General features: G+C 32.4%; 1 protein-coding gene across 13 annotated transcripts in view; it reads left to right on the top strand.

Annotated features, from left to right (window-relative positions):
* The window catches only part of LOC132948852 (collagen alpha chain CG42342), a 111,517-nt gene that overhangs the window by 72,553 nt on the left and 13,823 nt on the right, over positions 1-25,141 (top strand). For 8 of the 13 annotated variants that reach the window (XM_061019527.1, XM_061019520.1, XM_061019518.1 and 5 more), the window contains 15 exons: positions 2,894-2,965; positions 4,493-4,567; positions 6,727-6,792; positions 8,036-8,074; positions 10,040-10,078; positions 11,669-11,810; positions 15,236-15,312; positions 16,302-16,391; positions 17,081-17,125; positions 17,313-17,345; positions 19,035-19,073; positions 19,174-19,219; positions 19,301-19,353; positions 24,279-24,323; positions 24,446-24,496. In XM_061019527.1, the coding sequence (XP_060875510.1) occupies positions 2,894-2,965; positions 4,493-4,567; positions 6,727-6,792; positions 8,036-8,074; positions 10,040-10,078; positions 11,669-11,810; positions 15,236-15,312; positions 16,302-16,391; positions 17,081-17,125; positions 17,313-17,345; positions 19,035-19,073; positions 19,174-19,219; positions 19,301-19,353; positions 24,279-24,323; positions 24,446-24,496 (912 nt within the window). Of the gene's footprint in view, positions 1-2,893; positions 2,966-4,492; positions 4,568-6,010; positions 6,065-6,726; positions 6,793-8,035; positions 8,075-10,039; positions 10,079-11,668; positions 11,811-15,235; positions 15,313-16,301; positions 16,392-17,080; positions 17,126-17,312; positions 17,346-19,034; positions 19,074-19,173; positions 19,220-19,300; positions 19,354-24,278; positions 24,324-24,445; positions 24,497-25,141 lie in introns of all 13 variants that reach the window. The other 5 variants (XM_061019523.1, XM_061019515.1, XM_061019519.1 and 2 more) reach the window with 2 other exon arrangements.

Here is a 25,141-nt window from a genome sequence, read left to right as displayed (position 1 = left end):
AAACGTATATTTTTACTGCCACCTAAATCTTATAATAATTATTATTCACTCATGCAGTAACGCGTGTCGTTGTCGTGTGTTACAACTTTCAAACTAAAATACAACAATATCGATGGTCGATACCGTTGGGGGTTGCCTGTAAGATTTAGTGGTCTTTGTATGATTATTAAAATTGTTGAAAACAAAACTCTAAATATTGGCTTAATTTATCATATAATATTAAGGTTATATTAATATGAGTTGGTCACCGACGGTGGCAGGGTGGTAGATACCATTGATTACAAATACTATATTCTATAATCAATGGTGATACCAAGGAAAATTTAAATTTCGCTATCGTGTTAAGCTAAAATCACAATCATACAATATGGATTTTACTTTGAAATTCAGCTACCTATTAAGTAGATATGTGTTTTTAACTTTTTACTTTAAGTCTATCGCCTTTACACCAAATTTCATCTTACCCATACACATGTAATATTATTTAAAGTCGGGTGTCTAGTTTTCTACTTTACCGTGTCATTTAGAGTTGAATATTGTTCAACGTATGGGTATAGTGTTACCAACATTTTGTTATCTACATAATTGATATAGTATGTTATACGGAACACTACACGAAACAAAATATAATATTTAACATAAACATATTTAATTAAGACGTTTTAGAAACAATGTATACTTCAAAATTAAAAAGTACCCTCATGCTTACTCAACAATTCATGTAACGTTATTATTTAAATATTATAAGTACATAAGTATAATTGTGCTAATATAATAGTAGCCTGATAAAAATCAAATTGTATACGAATATAAAATATTTATAAATGTAAACAGAAGAACCACTCTTACAACCTGGTACCACGTTTTGGTCGAAATAAAGTATACAAAAAGGTCTTGATACGTTATTCATTAGGTATAATATTTTATAATATTTGTATTTTGGTTTGCCGAGGTTTGGTTACTTGTATTTTATATCACGAAACAGACAATTTAAAACGATTTGTTGGTGCTGTTGTGAGTGCACATTAAATATAAGAGTATATTTTACAATAAAAATGATGATCGCCATACTTGAAGTGACTGACAGAGCTTTTTGATAGTATGTCTTAACCCCCCCCCCCCTCTCCATAAAGTCGTCTAGTTGACTCTAAATCTGTGCCAGCCACCAATATTTTGCAAATATTTCCAGCTAAAGTTTTATAATTATTTATTTTTTATCTGATATTTTCGACTGATGTTTACATTCATTAATATTAATTTATTCTATTTTCATATATTCTGTAGTACAATCTTAAACATAAAACCATAAATTACATAAATAAAATATTTTTTATGTTGTGTGGTTTATTATATTATAAATATTCATGTATAATGCTTATACAAATACTAAAATACCTAGACTATCTGTTATCTAGATAATTGTATTTCAATTGAACTACCTATCATCTTATCTAGATAATTTTTATTGAAAAATATATAGGTATGATCTTCTTTAGATGACAATTTAATTATCTATGCTTAACACCGAGTTAACACTACGGCATCCTAGTTGAGAACTCGAGCCAAATAAAATTCGTAAACAGTTAGATGCAAACAATATTACGTATAATATGTTTTTCATACATTATATTGACAAACTGACCTCTGTATATTTGTGATGAACGAAGAGAGATCAAATAATGAGACGTAAACAAAATAATTTACGAGTTGGCCAATAGAAGAGTAAAACAACAATAATTTTCTGATCTAAATTTGTTTGTTATACATTTTGTTAGTACCTATGTTAATATTAGAAGAATATTGTGTTGGTTTTAATTAAAATATTAATGAAGTGATTAGAAATTATAATTGATTTATGCTTATATAAACAATAATGTTGTTTTTATTTTCCTCAATATTGAAATACGCTTGACAAGTTTAATAATCTTTTGATCAACCACAATTGTTCATTTTACGAAGTTTAGGCATAAAGACGCAAATAATTATTTTGAACGATTGTTATTATTAATTTAAATTATGCTATTGGACCTCGCCGCCGTTAATTTTAAAATTATTATTATTATGTACCTTTTTTTGGAGGGGGGATTTTAAACTGGTGGTTGAGCCATAGTCTATTTGTGCATATTTCGACAGAGCTTCTAAGACATACTCACACCGGAGCTTCAAAATTACAGTAATAATTGAGCTTAATCTACAAATAAAACGCTCGTTATGACAATAACACTATTTTCAACCCTCCTCCTCACCAACCACCATTATACACAGCATTAAACACTATACTACATATATATATATATATGGCGTATACGTCGTACGATTTACGCGAAACATATCGTTCGATCATATCGCTGCGATAAAGCTGTCGAGCACGTTTATACGACCGTTAAACGGTCGTAAAAGTACGCCGCCGCGGCTCGAGGGTACCTCTATCTATATATATATTATTATTATAATATGTTTACATGCACATTTTATAATATCGCACACGCGATATGTATGATATTGTGTATATGTGTGCTTTTTTTGTTGTTTACGATACACCCCTTCACAAAATAACTTCTACCTCCGTCCGCCACCCTCACTGGCCATAATTATTCCGCTGTTTCCCGCCCGTATTATATTTACATTATTATAATATATAATACCACAACGTTATTTTATCATATAAAAATAATATTATGTATGTATACACGCGCGGTAATTATTCATTATACCGCGGTTGTGGTTTGTGGCAAAACGGCTCTAAAGGGTATCGTAGGTAATCACGAGCGTAATATACGGTATAAAATGTATAATATGTGTGTATGATGTATGTATGTATGTATGTATATTCGTGTTTTATTATACAGCAAATCGTTTAACGTCAAACATTTAATGTTTCGTGTGTTTACAGGGTCATCCGGGGGACAAAGGACAGAAAGGTGATTCCAGCGCACCGAATTTCGACATATACGCCGCGGTTAAGGTAAAACGAGACACATACCTATGATAATATATTATTGTTTTTTTTTCCGTTTCAACTGTATAATAATATTACTGTGTAATGTTATTACCTATCACTGTTTTCCTCGATCCTCACCTCGCTCGTTTTTCAATTTTTTTCACGTTTAACATTGCGTATCTCTGACCCACAGTGGTCCTCGCATAATATATTATTAGATGCATACGTGTGTTCACAACAAAAAAGAAAAAGGTCAACGTTCCTATATTATTTACGCTGCGCCGAATGCATTCGCTTTTCGTATATGAGTATTTTTTTTTATTTTTTTGGTTTACGCGATAAAAGCGAGATAGGGTACTGGACCGATGCAGTATTATAGGCAATATAACGCGCGGGTCTCAGAGGGTTTTACCGCAAAAAGCAATATTGTACGCATACACAAATACCTATATAATACTACATATACGTATATGGAACGACTGGCGTTTCTGGTTATTTTTTCCTTCTATTCGCTCGCCCCGTTTATGCGTAGCGCCGCTCGAGTTGATTTCATTCATTCACACGTGTATATTTTTTTTACCATTCGGCCTGCTACGCTTTTCTGTATACCAGATACCTACATATTATAAATTTTATACAATTTAATTCACCAAACATGCTCATCCAGTCACCCCTAATTTTTTTTTTTTTAATGATCAATTTATACGAACCCTGATTTGACGATTTTTTTAGTAAACAATAAAAATACCATATTTTCAAACCATTTAAATTTATTTTTATGCAATTTAACGAGTGTCCCCGCGTGGGTGGCTGTGTCGATACAAATTAAATTTTTCAAATCAGCTTTTTTTTACTGTAAATAATTGTAGAGCAAATTATTTTTTTTATTAAATTTTGATATAATATATTAATCGATATTCTCAATTTTCAAACGGTAATTATTGAATTATTTAACTTTGAGTTTTATGGAAAATTGTCCACGAATTAGGTTTAGAAGATAATATGGCGGCAATGATGATTTTAAAATAATAGTTATTTATATTTATTGATTAGTACATACCTAATTTATAATTGTAATTATTAGTCAAGGTAATGAGTAGGTATACTGTATACTAGACTAAATATTAATAATATTGTATATTTGATACAAATCCATTATTAAGAATTAATAATTTCCTTGTTTATGAACTTAAATAAATCTGGAAAATAATAATAACTCATTGGAATTTTGATTTTGATTTATCAACGTTTTCAAAAATGTAACCTGCTTAACAATATTCACGGTAATAAAGGTTGGATCTCATTTAAAATAAAGAAGTTTGTATCATCATAGCCATTTAAAGGACACTATATAAAGAGCTAGGTAGGTATCTATACAAAATCTTAGTACCTGATAACCTGAACATAATATGGTTTTCAAGATGACATACCAAAAATCGGAATAAATGCATTTCTAAAAGATAAAAGGGATGATTGCTAATCATGTTTGGTTGAATCACTCTGTATAAACGATGGCACACGTGAATAACATACCACCAATAATTATTGCAGGGAACCAGCAGTAAACGATCTGTAACGACGCTGAGAGGAGGTACTCTCGGATACGCAGAAATCGTAGCCGTTAAGGTGAACTATTTCGATATAGGTTTTTTTATAAGTACTTTTTTTTTTATTTGGTGTTCTTCGTAGATAGACTTCTTTATTTTTTTTTTTTATTATTATTATTATTGTTATTAGTATTATTCTATCGTCATCTCTTTTTCATATTCTATGCTGCAGTAGTATAATAGGCATTATATATTTTATTATGTATAGTATATACCTGGTTGTACATGCACTTATTGCATTATCGTTTATTGTGTGCGCGTGTGCTAAGATTTTATATCATTATTATTTATTTATATATACATTTGAAACTTTTCCTTTTTTTTTTATTGCGATATTTTGGCTTTTTAGAAAAGTAGTGGTTTGGAAAAATACGATAACATATTATTATAATGGATATAAAGAGAGAGAGCAATGAAACGAAATCGCACGATGTAGGTATGCAAAATGTAGTTTTTCAAACAACAACAACAACAACAACAAAATAACATTATAAACGCTATAGATACAGCTATTCTTTACAAAAACATTCTGAGTGGGTATATCATAATATAGTATCCTTGCAACTGAATTTAATTTAATAACACTTTCAAATTTCAGTATTCCCATCTCGTGTAGCCGGGTATAATATTTTTTTTTTCTCGTAAGCTCCGCGATTCCCCCGCGATACAGCAGCAGAGTCGGACGTTTGATATTAGGTACGATATGCGTGCAAACAACACGCTCGATATAGTACGCAAATATTGTCGAGTGTTGACGATTTACAAAGTATCTGTTTCCGGACAAAATCGTACACGATACAGTATTATGTACCCGCGTCCCACACGTATAATATATTATTTTATGCAATCGTTACGAGGAGTTTTTTCCTTTCGGTCAGTCCTTGCCGGTATAACAATATTATATTATGTGCATCGTACTCGTAAATATTATTGTCATTGCATTCGTCTCGTCGCGTTATGGCCAAGACTTCCTCGAAAATCTCGTACCTACGCCGAAACGTGTTTATCACAAAAGTCATATAATATACGTTTTGGTTTCACTCTACGTCTCGGCATCCATCGTACACGTTAAAAAAAAAAAAAATACGGTCGAAGTGTAAATTTACGACTTGTCTATAAATATATACATAATATCGCGCGTTAATATATATATTATATAGTCGTCGTCATCAAGCTACGGTGTAAAACGATTTAGGTATACGCCTTGAACGCGTTTTATTTTATTATTTTACTGCGTTCAGACAAACGATTAGGACTTAGGAGGTATATAATAATGATAATAATATATTATAGATACATCCCGACGATGTGTATAACCACTCTTCCTTTTATTTATTTTTTTTTAAATTTTTTTCTCCGTGTCCTCTCGCCTCTTCCCATGTCGTTAGGTCCATTTTGTTTTTATTTTGCATGAAATGCTTTGTTTTTTATTTACGGTAGTTGGTGGCTGGTTGGTTTATAGGGTCTACAAGATCGTGGACATAACATATCGGCAGAAAGCATAGTCATGGTTAAAGTGAGTACAAATACATACAACGTGCATGTTCGTATTCAGCCACACTTGTATTTTTTTATTTATTATCCGGTCACATTGGTCAGTGACACTACCTATACGTAATTATAGAAGTTTTATTATTCTAATACCTTGATAAATACACTGCAGAGTGTCCGCATAGTTAAATCAATTTAATAAGTTAGATTTACTATCGGACACATTGTGCATTGCGGGACGATGGACCACATTTGTAAAAAAAATGTATAATAGTAACGTATGAAAATGAAGCAACGAATAATAAAGTAATATAAAACCGTATCCGTAGGCACACAATCGTTGTGTTTTTATTTCCATAATCTTTTGCAGCGATTTACATATCCGCGCAGACAGATCATATTACTACCGACTGGTTATAACGACGGGCATACAACAGCAGCAGGTAGTCGTCGGTGTACCTATATATTTTTATAACACACTGACAAATCGTTTCCGGTATATTATTTTCATCGAGATTTATACATTCGATTTCATCCGATCGGGTTTATTACTTTTAATATTTTTTTAAAATTTTTTTTAACATATTATACATACTTACAAATCTGGTCCCCTACCCTGCTACCCACCCAATCAATGGTCGATTGTCCGATCGCTTTATTTGTGTGCATAACGCGACTTATTTTTAGGGCGAGCCGGGAGAACCAGGACCACCAGGACCGATTGGGGCACGAGGACCCGAAGGAGCAATGGGGGTAAGTTGAATGAATCCGTTATTATTATTATTGCTGTACAATGGGAAATTTGAATATTATTATCGGAACAAACGCTTACGATAATGTGATGTACTATATTATATTAAACGCGAAATGATACTGGTATCAGCGACACGGTTTAGCGGCTCTTTACTCCGCAGGTGATTGGAGGGGGATTGGGTTTGGTAGTGAGGTGACGGACTTCCACACAATCGACATCTGTTCAAAAAACCCATATGGTCAGTTTAAAAAAAAAATTTAAAATACGATTCTTTGTTGTCGCTAAATATATTTTATACTTATACAGTGACATACATGTATATGTTCATCCATTTATTATACAAACCCCTTGTAAAAAATAAACACAAGGCCGGGTCACCTTATTTACTGTGGTATATATACGAACCCCTTTGTGAAAAAAACACAAGGTTGGTTACTATAGTATGTACGAACGAAACATTTTATTTTTATGTCTGTGATGTACCTATAGTTAAACTATTATTTTCAAACAGCGATTGTTCCGTGTATTTACGTGGGTTTTACGAAAAACAGAATATGATATACGATTATTCGTTAACGATATTTTTCCAAACTTCGTACACCGTGTGGTATCGGCCATTCAATTTTTTGTTTCAAAAAACAAACCTGCAATATAATATTTTAAATCTACGCATAAATACTTCGCACCAGACCAAAATGGATTACTCGATTAGACGTTTCGTGCCTCTAATTAAACAGCCACGAGTAAAACCACTAACTGTTTTATTTTTGTCCCAAAAAGTCATATATTTATAAACTTAAACTTTTATTTACTAAACAATATCCACACGTCATTATAAGCTTTATTCGAAGCTTGATTTTACGATTATGCAGTCGTATTTGTTTGAAATTTATATCAAAAAGCGAGGTAGCTAATTTACATGCAAGCCGCATATTGTAAACCATGTTGATTTTAACTCGGTTTAGGTTTGCATATACATTGAATACCACTAATACGGACCACTCTAAAACACGGCGGGTACTTACATTTTAATTTTTAAACTGATCTTGTTCGGTAACATTTTATAATTTATGTTTCACGATTTAATATTAGTTTATCTATTATACTCGAAGACTCGACGTATAATTGACACGAGTCAACGATTGTATAAATAAATAAACACAAAATACCCGTTTTGCGTATATCCGCAGCGTATAATATATACATGAAATCTGAACATTAATTTATTCTCACTAATTACAGGTAGAAGGTAAACAAGGACCACCCGGCGCTCCAGGATTGGTAAGTACCCCCGGTATAATATTATTATGTATTGTGTTTCCATGTACCTACATATACCTAAACACACACACACACACACACAACACCGTAATACGATACTGTTATGATATTAAATTATATTCGTATACCCGGTATAAACCTATACAATATTATATACGCGTACCTATACATACAACGCGGTCGTTTTGCTTTCACGAGTCTACTTACACACCAAAAAAAAATTGTGTCAAACACATCACACACACACGAGCGAGCGCGCTTATCTATAGAGTATTATTACTATTGCATAGGCACCTTCGTACGTATGTTTTCGAGAATAGTATTACGATATGCCGTTGCCGAATATTATAGATAGGTAATATTATTTCATATTATTTTGGAAATTGTTCGATCTAGCGGAATGAATTACGACGGCGGCGACGACGGCGAAACGATAATATTATTCGATTCCACCCACGCTAGAGATTACTGATCAACCTTATAGGCGTATACTATTACGTTGTACCTACGATTTTTTTTTATCCACTAGCATATATCGATATTCTCTGCATACCGTTTTATCCCTCATATTAATATTATTATATTATTGTGTTTTCTCTACCACATTTAATTTTGTGTTGTAAGGATATCAATTTATAATTCCCATGGGTTTTAACTCTCATGCAGAGACATAATTTTTTTCCAAAAACGGTCGGTCGATGTGTATGTTATTGAATAGATTATAATAATAATACGAATCGCAACTTGCAAACCGAAAGTCGATGCCGTGCAGACGCGTACTTTTACCACCAACACTTTTCACCTACGCCGTCGCAGGCCGCCCCGCCGTTTCACTATATATACGATGCATTGCGAGTTAATATTGGTCGACGACGTGTTTTTCGATTTTTCGTTTGGATACAATATATTATATTTGTGCGAGTGTGTAATAAGTACTTACGAGTCGGCAAAATGTGGACTTGTCAGTGGTCGTGCACGAGCAGAGCTGATGGTTGCGGTGCGAGTGCAATGCGCAGTTGGCCCGGCCGGGGAATGTAGGGAAAACAGAAAAATAGCAGAAAAAAATGTCAGATTTAGCGTGACGGTCGTCCGTCGTATATATTGTTGACATATGCACCGAGACCTCCGCCGCAAAAAAAAGATGGAAAAAAATGCATATTGTATACAAAGAGTTACAAACACATATAATATGGCGACTATGTGTGTGTATGTGTGAGTACCACGATGCAAGTGAGAGAATATTTTAACGTGGGGAGAACGTTGGCGAGTTCTAGATCTGTGGCGGTGGATGAGGAGGATAAGGAGTAGGAGGAGGAGGAGGAGAAGAAGGGGAACACAAGAAAATATTTACTCAGTTGTGGTTTACGGACGGACAGGCACGGACGGGGTGGAAAATAGGGGGTCGTATTATATAATAGTCGTCGTGTAAAATATCACATAATAAATGTACACCCGCGGCCTATATTAATATACTGTAGCTAGGGGCTCGTTTGCGCGCGTGTAGTGTCTCGTTCACACATTTTAGTACGATGGACAATGATGCAATAACCAAACCAAATATTATACATCTATAGGTAATATAATAGATATCTGGTGTCCTGATTTTGGAGGTGACCTGATATAAAAAATAATAAAAATTTCCTTCGCCGCTGCACAGACTCACAAAATATATAATAAATATAGATTTAATAATTATTTATTATATTATATTAAGTCATATTATAATATACGCTCAGATAAATTAAAAACATTCGCTTCGTGTAAAATAATATATCTATTATATATTTATACGTATATAGTGAAATTCGTTATATATATACTACGAATCCACGTGGTTATGCATAGCATTATAGCTGTAGTATTATATTTTCTAATTTTTATGGAACATGATATTATGATAGTATAAACGCATATTATATTCACTTACTTGTCTAAAAAAACTTGTTTTTTTATCCATTAATATAGGTTGGACCGAAGGGTGACCGAGGAGAACAAGGGCTGCAGGTACGGTTTCATTTACCTATTTATTTATTGTTTACTAAATTAAAACCAGGTTGATTATTATTATTTTATTTTTATATTTCACTAATGAAAATAAATTGCTGCAGTGAGGAATGAAAACGAACGCGTAAAAAAATCGATAAGAGTGTTTGCGTTTGAAAGTGAAGGGGATTTTTTCAACGAGACATGTTGGTTTCCAAGATTTTAAGCGTACATGTCAATTATTTCATAACTAAAAAGTTTTTTAGAACTTGTATTTCATTATTTTATTTTTATTACACGCTGTAATTAATAATTTTACACACACACATTTTGACTATATTAGTGATTTCAAGATATTACCTCCGATTTTCATAAAATTGTCATGTCTATTATTATTTATTATAATAGCGAGTTATTGATTTTATAACATAACTGAACATATTATAAACGTGTGTGGAGAAATGAAAAGTTGTTTTTAATTATTTTGTTGTATAGTCGGTTTTGCGTTTGAATTAATTTAAATACACTTATACATTTTTTTTATGTCATATATTTTATATTACAATCCGTTAAACATAAACATTGAGTAACATCGGTAAATACTAAATACGATGTAATACAATAGAGATAAAAAAACGTGAAAAGGAGACCATTCTATTACTATAGAACCACATAATACTATATATTTTAACTAAACTTTTAATATAACTACAGGTCTCTGGACCAATTTATTTTAAGATGACGGTGAATTTTTTGAGTTTATGAGAGTGATCACTTGTTATTAATGAGTTGATTGGAAACTTGTAGTGGTTTGTTAATTCTGAGTGAACATTTTCACAATGGTTTTTGTAAGTTGATTGACCGTTTGTCGTTTTATATTTTAAACCACTGTGAAAGGCAGCGTTTGTAATGTACCACGGAACACGTGTAATAAGTGTTAAGGCTATAGATTTAAAAGCTTGTAGAGTAATGGACGGACGTTTGCTGGTTTTCCGGGCATTATCCGATTGCGTCTCATTTCGATCTTTTATACTGTTTCAGTGTTTCAATCACGTCCCTATAAGTCAGATAAATTAAAAATATGTAGTGCGTCTCTAATTACTACTGGGTCGGGGTAAACATATTTGGCACAATTCTTTACAGTAGAATGCAATCATAAAAAGGGAAACAAATTTACGTTTACCTAACTTTTAGACGTAATCGATAATCTCCATACTTGACTGGGCCCCATATTTGGACCACGATATGGGTCTGATGATTGATTTGTAAATAAGCATTTCATTTTGAGACTCGTTCGATTTAAAAATAGGGCGAAGTAAACGAATTTGAGAATTTAGTTGCTTGCGTTTTTTTTTAATATGATTTGACCTGGTTGATCTTTTGGTCTTTACTAATACCTATATATTTTGTGGATGGTTGTAAAGGAGTGATGTTGTTATTTAGATCGAGCAGAGGACATAAGTATATTTTCAGGGTAAAGTTTAAGTTTATTGTTATAAGTTATTTTTTATTCACTATTAATTATATTACATACGGATTTCGACAATATTTCCCTATCTTGTTATTTTGTGTACAATTCGTTTTAATAGTAGGGTTATTTTATTTTTTCAGGGCACACCTGGTCTACCTGGACCGATTGGCGAAAAGGGTCTCAGAGGCGACAAGGGTGATCGAGGATTGACGACGACATTAAAAGGCGATCAATTCCCAACAGGCATCATCGAGGGTCCACCAGGACCACCGGGACCTCCTGGTAACGAAATAGTTGTCGATAATATTTACTTAAACACTTTGGCGAGACATTATTATCCAGTATATATTGTTAACGTACTGCAGTAGTGTTTTGTCTTGACTTTTTATCAACTTTTTAGCGACTTGGCGTAATAATACAAATCTATTTTTATACGTATCCACGGAATAATGCTCGAGCAGAGTGTGATTCCCAGGTCATTTTATATGGTCTACCGAACTTACAATTGTATTTGAAACCGTTTATTTAATGGTATCTGTATAAAGTTATGTAAAAAATAAAATGTTTTTATTATATACTATACCACTTAAGGTACCTACCTTATTTATACGGTACCTACAAATTTAAAAAAAAACGACCACCGGGAACACACATTCTGTAGATAGATAATATTTTACGTGTTATCGTTTTTATGTCGTTTGCCATTATTGAGTTGTATACAATATATTATGTACACTATATATTATATACGTTATTCGTTTGCTATCTGTCGGACCTGCAGCACTCACTATTGAACAGCTGCGGTGTCATGCAGGTCAGCATGCGAGTAATATTTTATATCTTAAATGGACAGTACAATATATTTTATACTTTAGTCGTAGCGTAATGATGATCACACATGTGTTTTGTTTGTTGCTTGTAATTTTCAAGGTCCGGTCGGTTTGCGCGGCGAAAAAGGCGATCTGGGCCCCGTAGGGCCGCCTGGACCCCCCGGCGAAAAAGGTCGAGGGAAGAGAGGAAAAAGGGTAAAGGAATTAAAAAAAAACCAGACACGATTTATACATTTATATTATATGATATCGATTGACACTCTAAAGCCCGAACTTACATTAGACCCGTGTCGTACACGCACACGGGGATAGCGGCCGACATGCATGCGCTGATGACGCATCTAATGTCACAATGCAAATTTTATGAATGTGTACTTGTTTGCACGTTTCCTTGGGGTTCTTATATAGTTTGCGGGTTGGCGGGCGTTACTCGAAGGTGGTCAATTGGTCAATGTTTCTGTGAAATATTATCGATACATCGATGTCGCGCGACGGTCCGCGAGGAAGTATAGCCGGTGCATGTGAAGACCAAAACATATTAAAGTATAAGAAAATAAAACCCAATTCGTAGGTCCAGTGATCGTTCACCGCCTCGTCTATATTATAATATTGCGTTGTACCCTTCGTAACAGCGAATTCAACATTTAAAACTTACTCGGCATAATAATATATGGGACAGTGTACCGACGTTAAAATATATACCCATACCTATTCATTATACTCGAATTCGTGTACTTGGTTTATACAGGGTGATTCACCAATCACGATTACCTCAATTTTATAATTTAATTATAATAATTCAAAATATAATTGTTGATATTTTTAAGTAGGTATACTTATGTAAGATTACATATTTTCAAAAACATTGGTTTTTGTATGGCATTTAAGCAGTTTCTGCTTAAACACACTACTTTTTTTTCTAGTTCTTTTTACCGGTTACGAATGTTAAGAAAACTGTGATATTATAGTATAGAATCTAAATTAAAATTCAAACGAGTAGCTTCTGGGTTTTAAAATTTTATATAGTAAGTTTAGGTTTCCACCACAAGACACTCTTAAAGGCTAAAACACCATAAGAAATCGAAGTATTTTAAATTGTATAATATAATCTTCAAAAAAAAAAACTTATTATTAAAAAATTTTTATAAACGCATAATCAAAGAATATAATGGAGGTGATCGCATACTCGGTGAATAACCCTGTTTTTATCAATAATCCACGCCAAACAGGAGCCCTGTACAGGATCGGCAACCGAATGAATCGAATACTATTCCCACACACGCCGATCATGTAATGAATAATATATTATGCTATTGTGAATTGCCATAGTGATTATTATTTATTACTGCGTTTAAAATACTATAATAATATATACCATATAGGTACGATGTGTCGATATCACACAATTAGATTATTATAACGATCGTCGTGACCATCATCGTCACGGCGTTTGTATTTGTGCGTGCGACTGCTACATAAAATGAGCATCGTGCTGACGTAGGCTGCGAGAAACGTTTGTGCTGAGAAACTATTTTGAAAACTCTGTGCATGCTTATAATACATACATATACACACATACATGTGCGTGTATGTACGGGAGCGGATATAGTGGGAAGACGGTGGGGGTTGAAACTCCCTTCTTAAATACCATTTCCAAAGACACTTCTCGTTTATGAGTTAACTTATAAAAATATGCAATAATTGTAATACTGGTATTTGACATTAATAATTATTCTTATTCCTAACAACTTATCGGGCCTTGTAGGTCAATCGCTGCCACCACTAAATTTCATTCCGTCGGTCTCTGTCACTCGCATCCTATAATTGAACATTTTCATGGATCATTGTTATATATCTTTTTTTAACACGTCCTACCATCTTGTTCAGAGCCTTCCTATAGGTCTTTTGCCTACATTTCTTCCTTCTGTGACTCGTTTTATAGTTTTTTCTTTCGCTCTCCTTACATGTTCAGCCCATTCTATCATCTTGTTTCTGCAATACGAGATAGTATATTTGGCCTTCCATACATATTTTGTACGTCCTTATTGTATCTATTCATTCGCATGTTCCCGTTTTCATTTTATAAACTGGACATTTTGACATTAATTATTATCTACAGTATTTATTATTTTGTATGGGGAAAATTCATAGTCATCATTACCCTCTAAAATCGTTTAAAAAAAGAAAAAACTTTAAACAGTGACAGAAATTTCTGTGTTTTACTCGTAATGATGGATTTTTGAACCTCCTGACAGTGTATCTGGTTTAATTTATATTATGTAAATAAGACAATTTATTGTATATAGGTGCATATATTTCGTAAGTAGCCCCCACCTATTTTTTTATTCCTAGATCCGCCCCCGCGTGTGAATGTGTGGTGCAAGTCGTGTAGTTAGTGCGTGTACCCGCCTGCGTATATGTATATATGTAGTGACGTAGAGTATGGTAGTTGTTTGTTTGTTTTTTTTGTGCACGTGGTAGAAGATTACGTACTTATAATATTATACCTATTATTATACCTGTACGCGATGTGTTATATACTTATAATACTTATATATATTATAATATATTACTGTGATGTTTTATTTGTTCTCTGTGTACACAATTTATTACCACGTAACGAATATTTTATGTGTATAGATCGATAAAAATTGTGTGTTGTACTCATATATTCATCTTACGGCTCCTACTTTATATTATTATTTTTATTATTATTAATATTATTATTATTATTATTATGATTATTACTATCGTATTGTGTATAGTAATAACATACCTAGATTTAATTATATTATGAAATCGCTTAACGGTTTGTCAAGGAACTGTGTCAAATGGTTTTTGTTTTTTTGTTTTCTATAATCACTCGCTATTCTCCAGGATTACCAGGTCACAACGGTACGGACGGTATCTCGGAACCAGGTTTACCGGGACCCCAAGGACCTCCCGGCCTGCCAGTAAGTATATCACACACAATTCGCACACACCCGTTTGCCTGCGCGATAATACTTAATTTTAATAGTCTTTCGCGAACGAAACTCGTATAATCGACTCTGCGCGCGGTGCCTTCACTCGAGCTAACAATTCGAAATGGTTCGCTTGACTGCGTCGAGATAGAATAATATAATAAGTTTATATTATATTTAATATAATTAAGTCCGTTGCGATAACAGTAATGCGCGCCACCGAAGCTTTTCGTTTGCTCGCACGTTTCAAATGTCCCTTTCGACCCTGTGCGCGTATTTAGCCCGATTACTATACACAGGGTCGCTGCGAGAACGGAGCACAAATTCCATCACCACCGGTTGTATTTTATTATTATTATATAGTTTATATAAAACAAATTATGTTATGACATTAAATACGCGTCGATTTAAATTATACCTACCTACATTTAACATTTATATTATATTATAATTATACGCGTCTGACATGGCTTAGGTATAACTCCACGCATTTAAGTTAAGTCGTTTCGATGGGTTGTCCAAAAACGTTTCATTTAAAAATAACACGTCCTAATGATAATAACAAATTGGGACATTCGTATACATATTATATTTTGTTCCACGGTTTTTTAACGAACGGTTTTTGCTGCGCTGCAGGCATTGAACGACTCGTTAGTCGTAATGTGTTCTAAATGTTCTAATCAAAGACTATCATTTTAAAAACTACTATCGCATTTATACTAACAATAATTTATCCTCGGTGTGTTTTTCGAAAACACGAAACGCACCATCGTTGGGCAAGAAATTCGGTAGTAGATACGCGTACCTGCTATGGGTACAATTTATAAGCGTAACCATCGTATTTGAAGACGTGCTATTATAATGTAATATTATAATGATAACATCTCTGTATTATATGCGCTTGAACCCGGAACTTGTCGTCTTGAACGCTGTCCGCCATCTAATCCAATCATTAAGTATAATATTATTGTTATTCGTAGGGCACGTCGGGTCCTAAAGGCGAAAAGGGAGATTACGGAGACATTGGACCTCCCGGTTTGATGGGACCTCCGGGCTTACCGGGTCCACCTGTAAGTATATGTTTTATCAATACAAATAAGAATTAATATTTATTATCACAGTGTTGTAAGGGCCCGCGGGAATATATCATTATATTTTGACGTTGTAAGATGTATTGACTAAAAAATGACTATCTCGATTTGTTATTACATATAATTTACAATACCTTACCCGTGATAAATATAATACTACAATTCTTTCGTAATTTTGTATTTCATAGCATTATTAACGAGAAGTTGAGAGCTTTTGTTATCGAAAGCATGGAATTCCAAGAATTTGCCTAGGTTAATTATAGCCATATTATACCCTGCAGCAAGAGACTGAATGTATATTAATGTTTAAACAATAATTGTGTAGAATCAAAATTAAAATAGTTTTTGAGAAAAAAGCTCGAATTATTATTCATTATACACGTAGGTACATGTTCGAATTTGTCTATTTAAAAATGTATATGTGGATCAAAAATCAAATTAAATCGAGATTTGGTGTTGCACAGTACACAAATAATAAAACTGAAATAAAAACCGTAGTCGTAATTTTTTTAGATTAGTTTTAACAACGAAAAACATAATTATTGTGTGAAATGTAGTGTTATGTATATTATATAATATATAGTATGAATACTACTTACTAGAATATGTACAATTATTATATTCTATCGTTTCGATAACAGTGTATAATAATGTAAATTGTTTAACAGGGATATCCAGGCCAAAAGGGTGACAAAGGAGATAAAGGAGAGTCGGTGAGTATAAAAATGCTTTAATCTTTAATAATATAATGGCCGTCATGAATATTGGTGCCTATATGCGTAGTTGTTTTTTTCTCGTGGACGATTTTCTGCACAAAATTTAGATTTGATGCACGAGTCATAATCGGAATTAAATTGTTTTAATTTAATACTTAACATTTTGTTTTTGTTTTGTTTCCAGAAATACAACAACAAGAAGATCAGAAGACGGCAAGTGAGTGATGATTTTTTTTACAATGTATTTATTTTTCTCCTAAACGTTTCAAGAAACGGCGTACTTGCTGTTATATATAATACGTGTATATTATAACGTATGTTCTCAAACGATATTTTTTTCCACACCATGGCCAGAGCATAGGGGGTATACTTTTCACGTCCAAACTTTGCTCATAACTTCCCGAGACGCGCGTGACTTTTTTTTCCTATTCTTTGTGCTTATGGTTCCGATCCTGCGACATTTTTTTGGCAACGTCTTGCGCACATATTTTGAACAAACAACGCGTGTTGTACGCGTGACGTGAAAAATTATGAGTTTTTGTCCGTAGGCGTTAACCACTAACATGTTAGCCGTCTACTGAGTCTGATCTGCTTTCGGAACTAATTAAAAAACTTGCCGATCATCAAATGGCTCTTTTCAGTCTTTAAAAAAACATATTCTTTCGTAGGTTTATATCATACGATAATTCTATATACAACAAAAATAAAATGAACACATTTTTTCGAAATTTGTATAAAAATGTATATTACTAAGTTATTTAAAAAAAATAACCGATTTAAATACCTACTGATTTTCAATAAACATAATATCATGTGAAGAAAATTTAATGGTTCAATTTTCTCGTCTTCGTGTTTATTTACATATAATAATTTATGTAATATCAAACAAGAGTGATAAAATAAATAAAGCATCAACCGAAACGCTCTCCAAAGAATTCAGCGACTAATCCTTTTTGCGCATAACATTAGGCATATATACATCAGACACAATTATTTATAAACTCATAGCAGCCGCCGCCATATGTACTTTCAAAGTGTAAAAAAACTCGATTTATAATGATATGTTAAAATAAAATTTCGTAACACTTGACCTTTTGTAAGACACGCACTCGGTCTTTATGACCAATGACATTTATGACACTCGACTTTATGCGATACTTGTGACTGCATAAAACTCGTCGGTTTCTATATAGGTAACCTACACACATACCCCTGTATACGTGTGCGTAAGTTTGTCTGAAAATTTGCCTTAGACCCATCGAATCACACAAGAGTTTCAAATTATTGTAGGTATTATATATATTATATGCTCTCGTTTTTTAGCAGAGCAATCTAAAATTTTTTTTATACAATGGCGACTTTTAAAACAAATTAATTGGCTATCGGTTTTTTTGTTAAATTTTGAATAATTTTTTTTTGCATTTTAATTGATTACCTAACTTCTATAACTTCCTAGCCTCACAAAACAATATGTGTATTGTGTAATTTATTTTGTTTTAACAATTTTTTCTAACTTACATTGTTATTGCAACTTTGGTATGAACTATTATTATAAGTGACACTAACCTAAATATACGACAATACTTGTCTGAATTTGGAGTATCTCTTTAGGATCACAACAATTGAGAATTATTATAGTGTCACTTTTTTTTATTATTAGCGTTAAGTTTTCTCCTCTGCCCCATCTCTCTCCCGCAGGTCTCTTTGTTCAACGGAAATAATTTACGTTTCGTCACCAAGCTCGTGAAAACACGGTTCGTTTATTTTATTTCTTAATACTCGAAATCGACCCTTGTGAAACCATCACTCCGTGCGCGGCTCTCGGAAAACGCGAACGCGGAGATATACTTATAGAAATATTATGCTAATACAAATATGTGACATTTCGAATTTACTTTTTTTTCAGTTCCAAGGCGACGGTGCTTTCGAAACGATTAACGAACCGGTAAGTACCATGCTACAACATGCATGTTATTAAACATTTTTTTTTAAAATTTAAATCCAATTTCGTAAGCGTTAATGTGATTTTTCTTTAATCCGAACAGCAGTTAGTAGGACCTCCCGGACCACCAGGACCGGCTGGATTGCAAGGTACGTCCACATACATATTACACATTTTGTGCATCTTAACAAAGACACTATTAAAATGCTTTATTTTTGTTGGATATATAGGTCCTCCTGGCATTAAGGGCGAACGAGGCAAAGACGGTGACAAAGGCGAAATAGTGAGTTATTTCCGTTTTTTAAGTGTAAAATTATGCTGTTGTAACAATTGATTTATCGCGGTCGTGCAGTGTACGTTTGTTAGTGTAATACATACATATTATAAATATTTAGTACCGTTAAATTTCGATCGATATAGAATGGTAACATCTATTTTCACACAGCTCATATATATTATATCCGTGTTGTAAACAGTTTGAAATTTGCAGCTAATCTGAATAACCGCTGTAAATTGTACAATTTACAGACACCCGATATTATATTATTATATTGTTATAAGTCGGAATAGATGTAAAAATAGTACAATAGGCATAGGCGTGTAATTAAAGATGATAATAATAATAATACTACCCAGTTAAGATAAAACTCGTGTTTTGATTTGAAATAACTGTGAGAGGTGATTGAAAAACTCAACCAGTATTACGCCAAACGCATTATACACATTTATATGGGTAGAGGTAATATACGTATAGCGTTTAAATTATGTTTCCAATAATAGGTAATTGGCTGACAGTCGGCAGGTTATTCGGAAAAAGAAAATTAAACCTTTTTTTTGCATTCCAACCGGAAATTAAAATGTCTGGGACAAATTGATTCAGTGTCTACTATTTAGTTACCCAATCTTTGTCAGATATCGACCAAATCAGACGGACTTTTATACTGTCACGCCGCGCACGTAACAGCGTCAACTGCAGTATAATTACTATAATATTATTATGTTTTAATAATAATATATTAATGTCATATTAATAATATTACGATGAGCTCACATCGTCGGCGGAGTGCCCATCTAAATCGTGTGTATTATTCATATTGTATTACCTACATATTTTATAGTTGTTGTGATTGTTTTTAAAAATCAACTTATAAATTAGACAAATAAATTATTTATAATAATTGATTTTTACATGGCGCTGTTTATGTCAGATTTTATTGGTTTATTGAAAATGCACTTTCGCAATACAATACATAATATTGTACTAGGAATGCGTTGGCCGGGAATGCGAGAGGTTTTTAAAAAAACCTAATCGTTACTCGTTGGGTACTCTTCCGAAGAAATATTAAAAATATATTAAAATAAATAACGACGCGTGTGTTCAACGTTCTGGGAAGAACAAATGTTTTCATAAAAGACGACTGAACGGAGTAAAAAATAATAATGCACGCCGATGTATAATATTATTGTCTTCGGAACGCGAGACACATAATATTATATTGTTATTATTTCTACGAATAAGATGGTCCGTATAATATAATATGCCATCCGAATAACTTAATTTATCTTCTAAAGTGTAATAATATACTGCTGCAGTCGTCGGGCGTTATCGATACATTGTATCGTATCAATATCATATCAAATTTGAAGGGTGCTTTAAATGTTTGAAAGATTAAAAAGTTTATAGTTTATGTTTAAAATATTGTATACCGTCCATGTGCCGTCGTTTAAATGTCGTATAAAGAATTTCACGCTTGCATAGGACAAGCAAGTCGCCATTAATATTTCGGAACGTTTAAGTATGTTTTATACTTATATTTTATTTCTCAACGATTCGTCCGAATTTGTAGTGCGTGTGATTTTTTTGAAAATATGATAAATATAAAATCCTAAGTACACCTTACATGATTTTAATATAAACGCATACCTGTAAAAAAAATATGATAATACTGAGGTACACTTAATATCTTATATTAAAAAATAAAATAAAATAGTCCTAATATATCTGTACACAAACACACACATAAGTCGCGCGTACGGGTATTATAATGTGTGAATTATGTATTTATCTATATGCGTGCACGCGTGTTAAATTTAATGTGTATAATCCGTTATTTTATATATGCGTTTACGGAATTTCATATAGGTTAACGCTATAATACCTAAGTCCTGTGGACCATACTTTATACTCTGTGTGTGTAATATTTATACATTAGTTATACACCAGGCGTCCAAAAAAAAATCGGAAATATTCTCTTATTTGTGTAATGTGTTACACTTAGTTACATTTTACACCAATGCGTATATGGACTGAACTATTATTCGTACCTACTGTATGATATCTGTTATTATCGCTATATCTTTAACCTCAGCACACCACAGGATAATATCAGTTTTCCTACATTTATAATTAGGTATATAGACACGCGTAGTCATACGAACAGGGATCGATTTTATCGGATTATATGGCAGATAAAAAAAATATAACTGGGATAACAGAAGGGTTTATACATTGATTACGCTCATGGATTTCAATATATTAATAGGTAATAATTATTTTATGCATTACATATGTTTGTATATTTTGGAAAAGTACCTATTAATGTTCACATAGGTTTTAATGTCTTATAGCCTTGCGCGTTATCGAATCAATAGTTGCCTATAAATTATAATGTTATTAATTAATAATTATTATGCATTCGATTATTTTTGACGAAAAAACGTTGTCGGGACATGTTTTTCCAAAATAAATATTTGTACTTTCTAGTGTTGTTTTGTTATTATCGTGCATTTACCATTTTACCATGTACCTACCATGTGTGCATTGTTCATATTATATATTATTATTATATACCTATACATTTAGTTGTTGTAATGGTTTTTAAAAAACAACTTATAAATTCGACAAATAAATGATTTATAATTAATTTTTACGCGGTTCAGCTTATGTCCACTTGTTTAGTTTATCGAAAATGCACTTGCGCCATATTATACAAGTCGTAGTACAAAAACATTCGATACAATTTACCAACACAATATACGTATCATATGATATTATATATTTATATGCACCTATAGACACATAATATAATATATTGTGTAACGTCGACGTAGCCAAATCGACAAAATCTGCGAACTATGGCAGTGTGGTGGTGTGTGAGGGGGGAGGGCGACCGGTATTATTCCACTCACGATTTGCGGAGGGCCGACTTATTCTGCGATTGCATATTTTTACCGTCCGATTTCCCAACGGCCAAACGTCGCGGTGATAATAATATATTTTCGGACACACGTGCACTGCTGCTGCAAAAATGGTACACAGCTTCCTGGTCGACGAAAAATCGATAGCCACGATAATAGTAGTACAATATATTATAATCTTGCGACGTTCAGCCAGGTATGGAGGTAGATAAATTAATATAATTATTATGGTGTACCTGGCATACCCATAATAAAAATATAATATACACAACGCACACTCCGTTTTTATGACCGTTAAGTAGCTATACCCACGTTGCGGTAATCCCGTCAAACGCTAAATATTTAAGGCGATTATTGCATTTGCAAAACGAGCAACTCAATTATTATACTCACTTTGAATATTGCATTTCCAAAACCGTTATAAAATTGTTATTATACTTTATGTTTTATGCCTGTAAATATTATGTATTATATGCGTATTCGAAACTATAATATTATTATAATATAGTGACACACACAAACCTATATAATATAGGTAGTTTTATAATACATAAAGCACTTAGTACCGATATATAATATTCAATACGGTATATTGCGACTTGACAAAAGGGGTTTTCATTTAGAATCATTTTCTAAATTCAATTTAATCAACTTCCAGTATGAAATTTTAATGTAATAAAAATATAAACAAAAATGAATTAAGTCGATAATTTGTTCGAAAAGCTTATTTTTCGGATTTTGTTCATAATTTTAATAAACTTAAAATTAATTTTGGAAGTTGATTTTACTTCAAATTTTATAATACATTTGCAATAAAAATATCATTGGAGTACAAACAAACCAAATACTTACTATATGAATTGAAAAAAAAACCTTTCTTTATTTCTTCTACGCATAATTTTTTGTATATGATCTCTATATAATGAAAAAGAATACAAAGATGAAAATTCGTCCGCAGTAGAGTTTGATAATATAATACATCAAATAATATATTTTAATCGATATAAATGTTTATTTCAATTTGCGGTGGTATTATACCTGTTGCGCAGACAAATTTATAGCGGTAGGGGATTTATATTCGTAGTCTGTCGATACGATTAAATGTAATAAGAAGTACGAATAGGCAGTGTCCAGTGTCCACGCCATATAAATATTATCAATATACGAGAACGAACAAATAGCCTAAAGTCACGATTAATACGATTCACGAAATATGTAATATATTTCCGTCAACGTTTAGGGTCGACTTAAGCATTCGAAAACGGAGCTCATTCAATTCACGTCTGATGTTTATAGTTTTGATATTATTGCACACAATTACTTACTATAAATTATTAACCAGTCAATCACACCATATTTTGAATGTTAATCAAATTTACATCGCAACATTGCGTGTTTACGACATTTGTTTTGAAGTGGGTACGATACATATGGTATTATATAATATATGAGCAACAGGTTAGTAGATGGTTGATCACCACGATAAAAGATTCGTATATAATATTTGAGTTTAATTTCCTTATAGTCTGTATTACGACTGTAGTATAGAGTACCTACAACTGTTGTAGGCGACTGTTAGAAACACGTCATTATTTCACACAGTTTGACACCTTATATAAAAATCAGTATGAATAAATAACATGATATTGTTCGAATGCGGGTTTTGCTTTTTGTCATACATTTTCCATTTGTCAAAAGTCAGAGAATCTTGCAGTTATTTATGTTATGCGTAATAATAATTAATTAAGAATGTTAGATGTTTAATTAAACATGTAAAAGGTTCATTTTATTTTATTATTATTATTTTACGGAAATATTTTATTTCATCTTTGCATATTTTAATTATATTACTATGCTGTTCGCAATAACATCAACTATTTAGAAAAGAACAGTTTTAAACGTCGCCGTCGGTGGCAATAATAAAATGCGCGCTTTGAAAATATAATAAATTATTGGAAAACAATACAAATCGCTAGCGACAATCGATTTAATCGTTTTTAATTTTTATAGGGTGAAAAAGGATCCAAAGGCGATCCCGGCCCGATGGGTTTACCCGTAAGTATACCGTATAGCAGCTGTTGTCGGGCCAATCGCAGCCCCGTCGCAATGTCATTATTATTATGCGCAGTGTACTAAAATCGAATTTCTTCAATTTATTTTATTGTTCATACATTTAGGGCCCGATGGGACCAAGAGGAGATTCGGTCCAGGGGAAGCCCGGCCCGACGGTAAGGAATCCGTTTTCATCTACATAATAATATTATAATACGAGTCACGTGGTTATATTATATTAGTAGCTGATATACATATAAACTCGTTTATCATATTTTTTTTAGTAATTAACATTACACCTTAACATCTCTAAAGTTGATAAAAAAATAAATGCTTTTTCTACAGGTTTAAGGCAGTATTACTTCTTAGACACGTTCAAAAACACTAACATCCGTCTTATAAATTAAACTACCTTTTAGACTCTAACTATATATACACTTATATTATTATTTTTCAAATCCTTTATCATATATAATAATATATATCACCATTAGAGTTTTAACTAACCGTTTTTTTTTAAACAATTTTTTTAATATTTAGTCTTACTCTATACCTACCTATTTTCTTAATGTTATAAATAATGATTAATACGTTTTGTAGTTATCTCTTGGTCCCGCCATCGTATTTATATACTAACACGTGCCGTATAATATTAATATAATTTAAGCCGCGATATGTATTTATGATTTTCGTTTTTTTTTATTACATTAAAAAGATTTAACAAAGACGTGTAAATATTTGTTTTTCGTCAAAAACGAGCAAACCGCTGTACATGATAAAATAATATTATTATATTCATTTTTTTTTACAGACGCGACATT

Source organism: Metopolophium dirhodum, chromosome 7, assembly GCF_019925205.1.
Source record: "Metopolophium dirhodum isolate CAU chromosome 7, ASM1992520v1, whole genome shotgun sequence".
Lineage (NCBI taxonomy): Eukaryota > Metazoa > Arthropoda > Insecta > Hemiptera > Aphididae > Metopolophium > Metopolophium dirhodum.
Note: the sequence above shows the minus strand (reverse complement) of the source record. Positions and strands in the feature narration are given on the sequence as shown.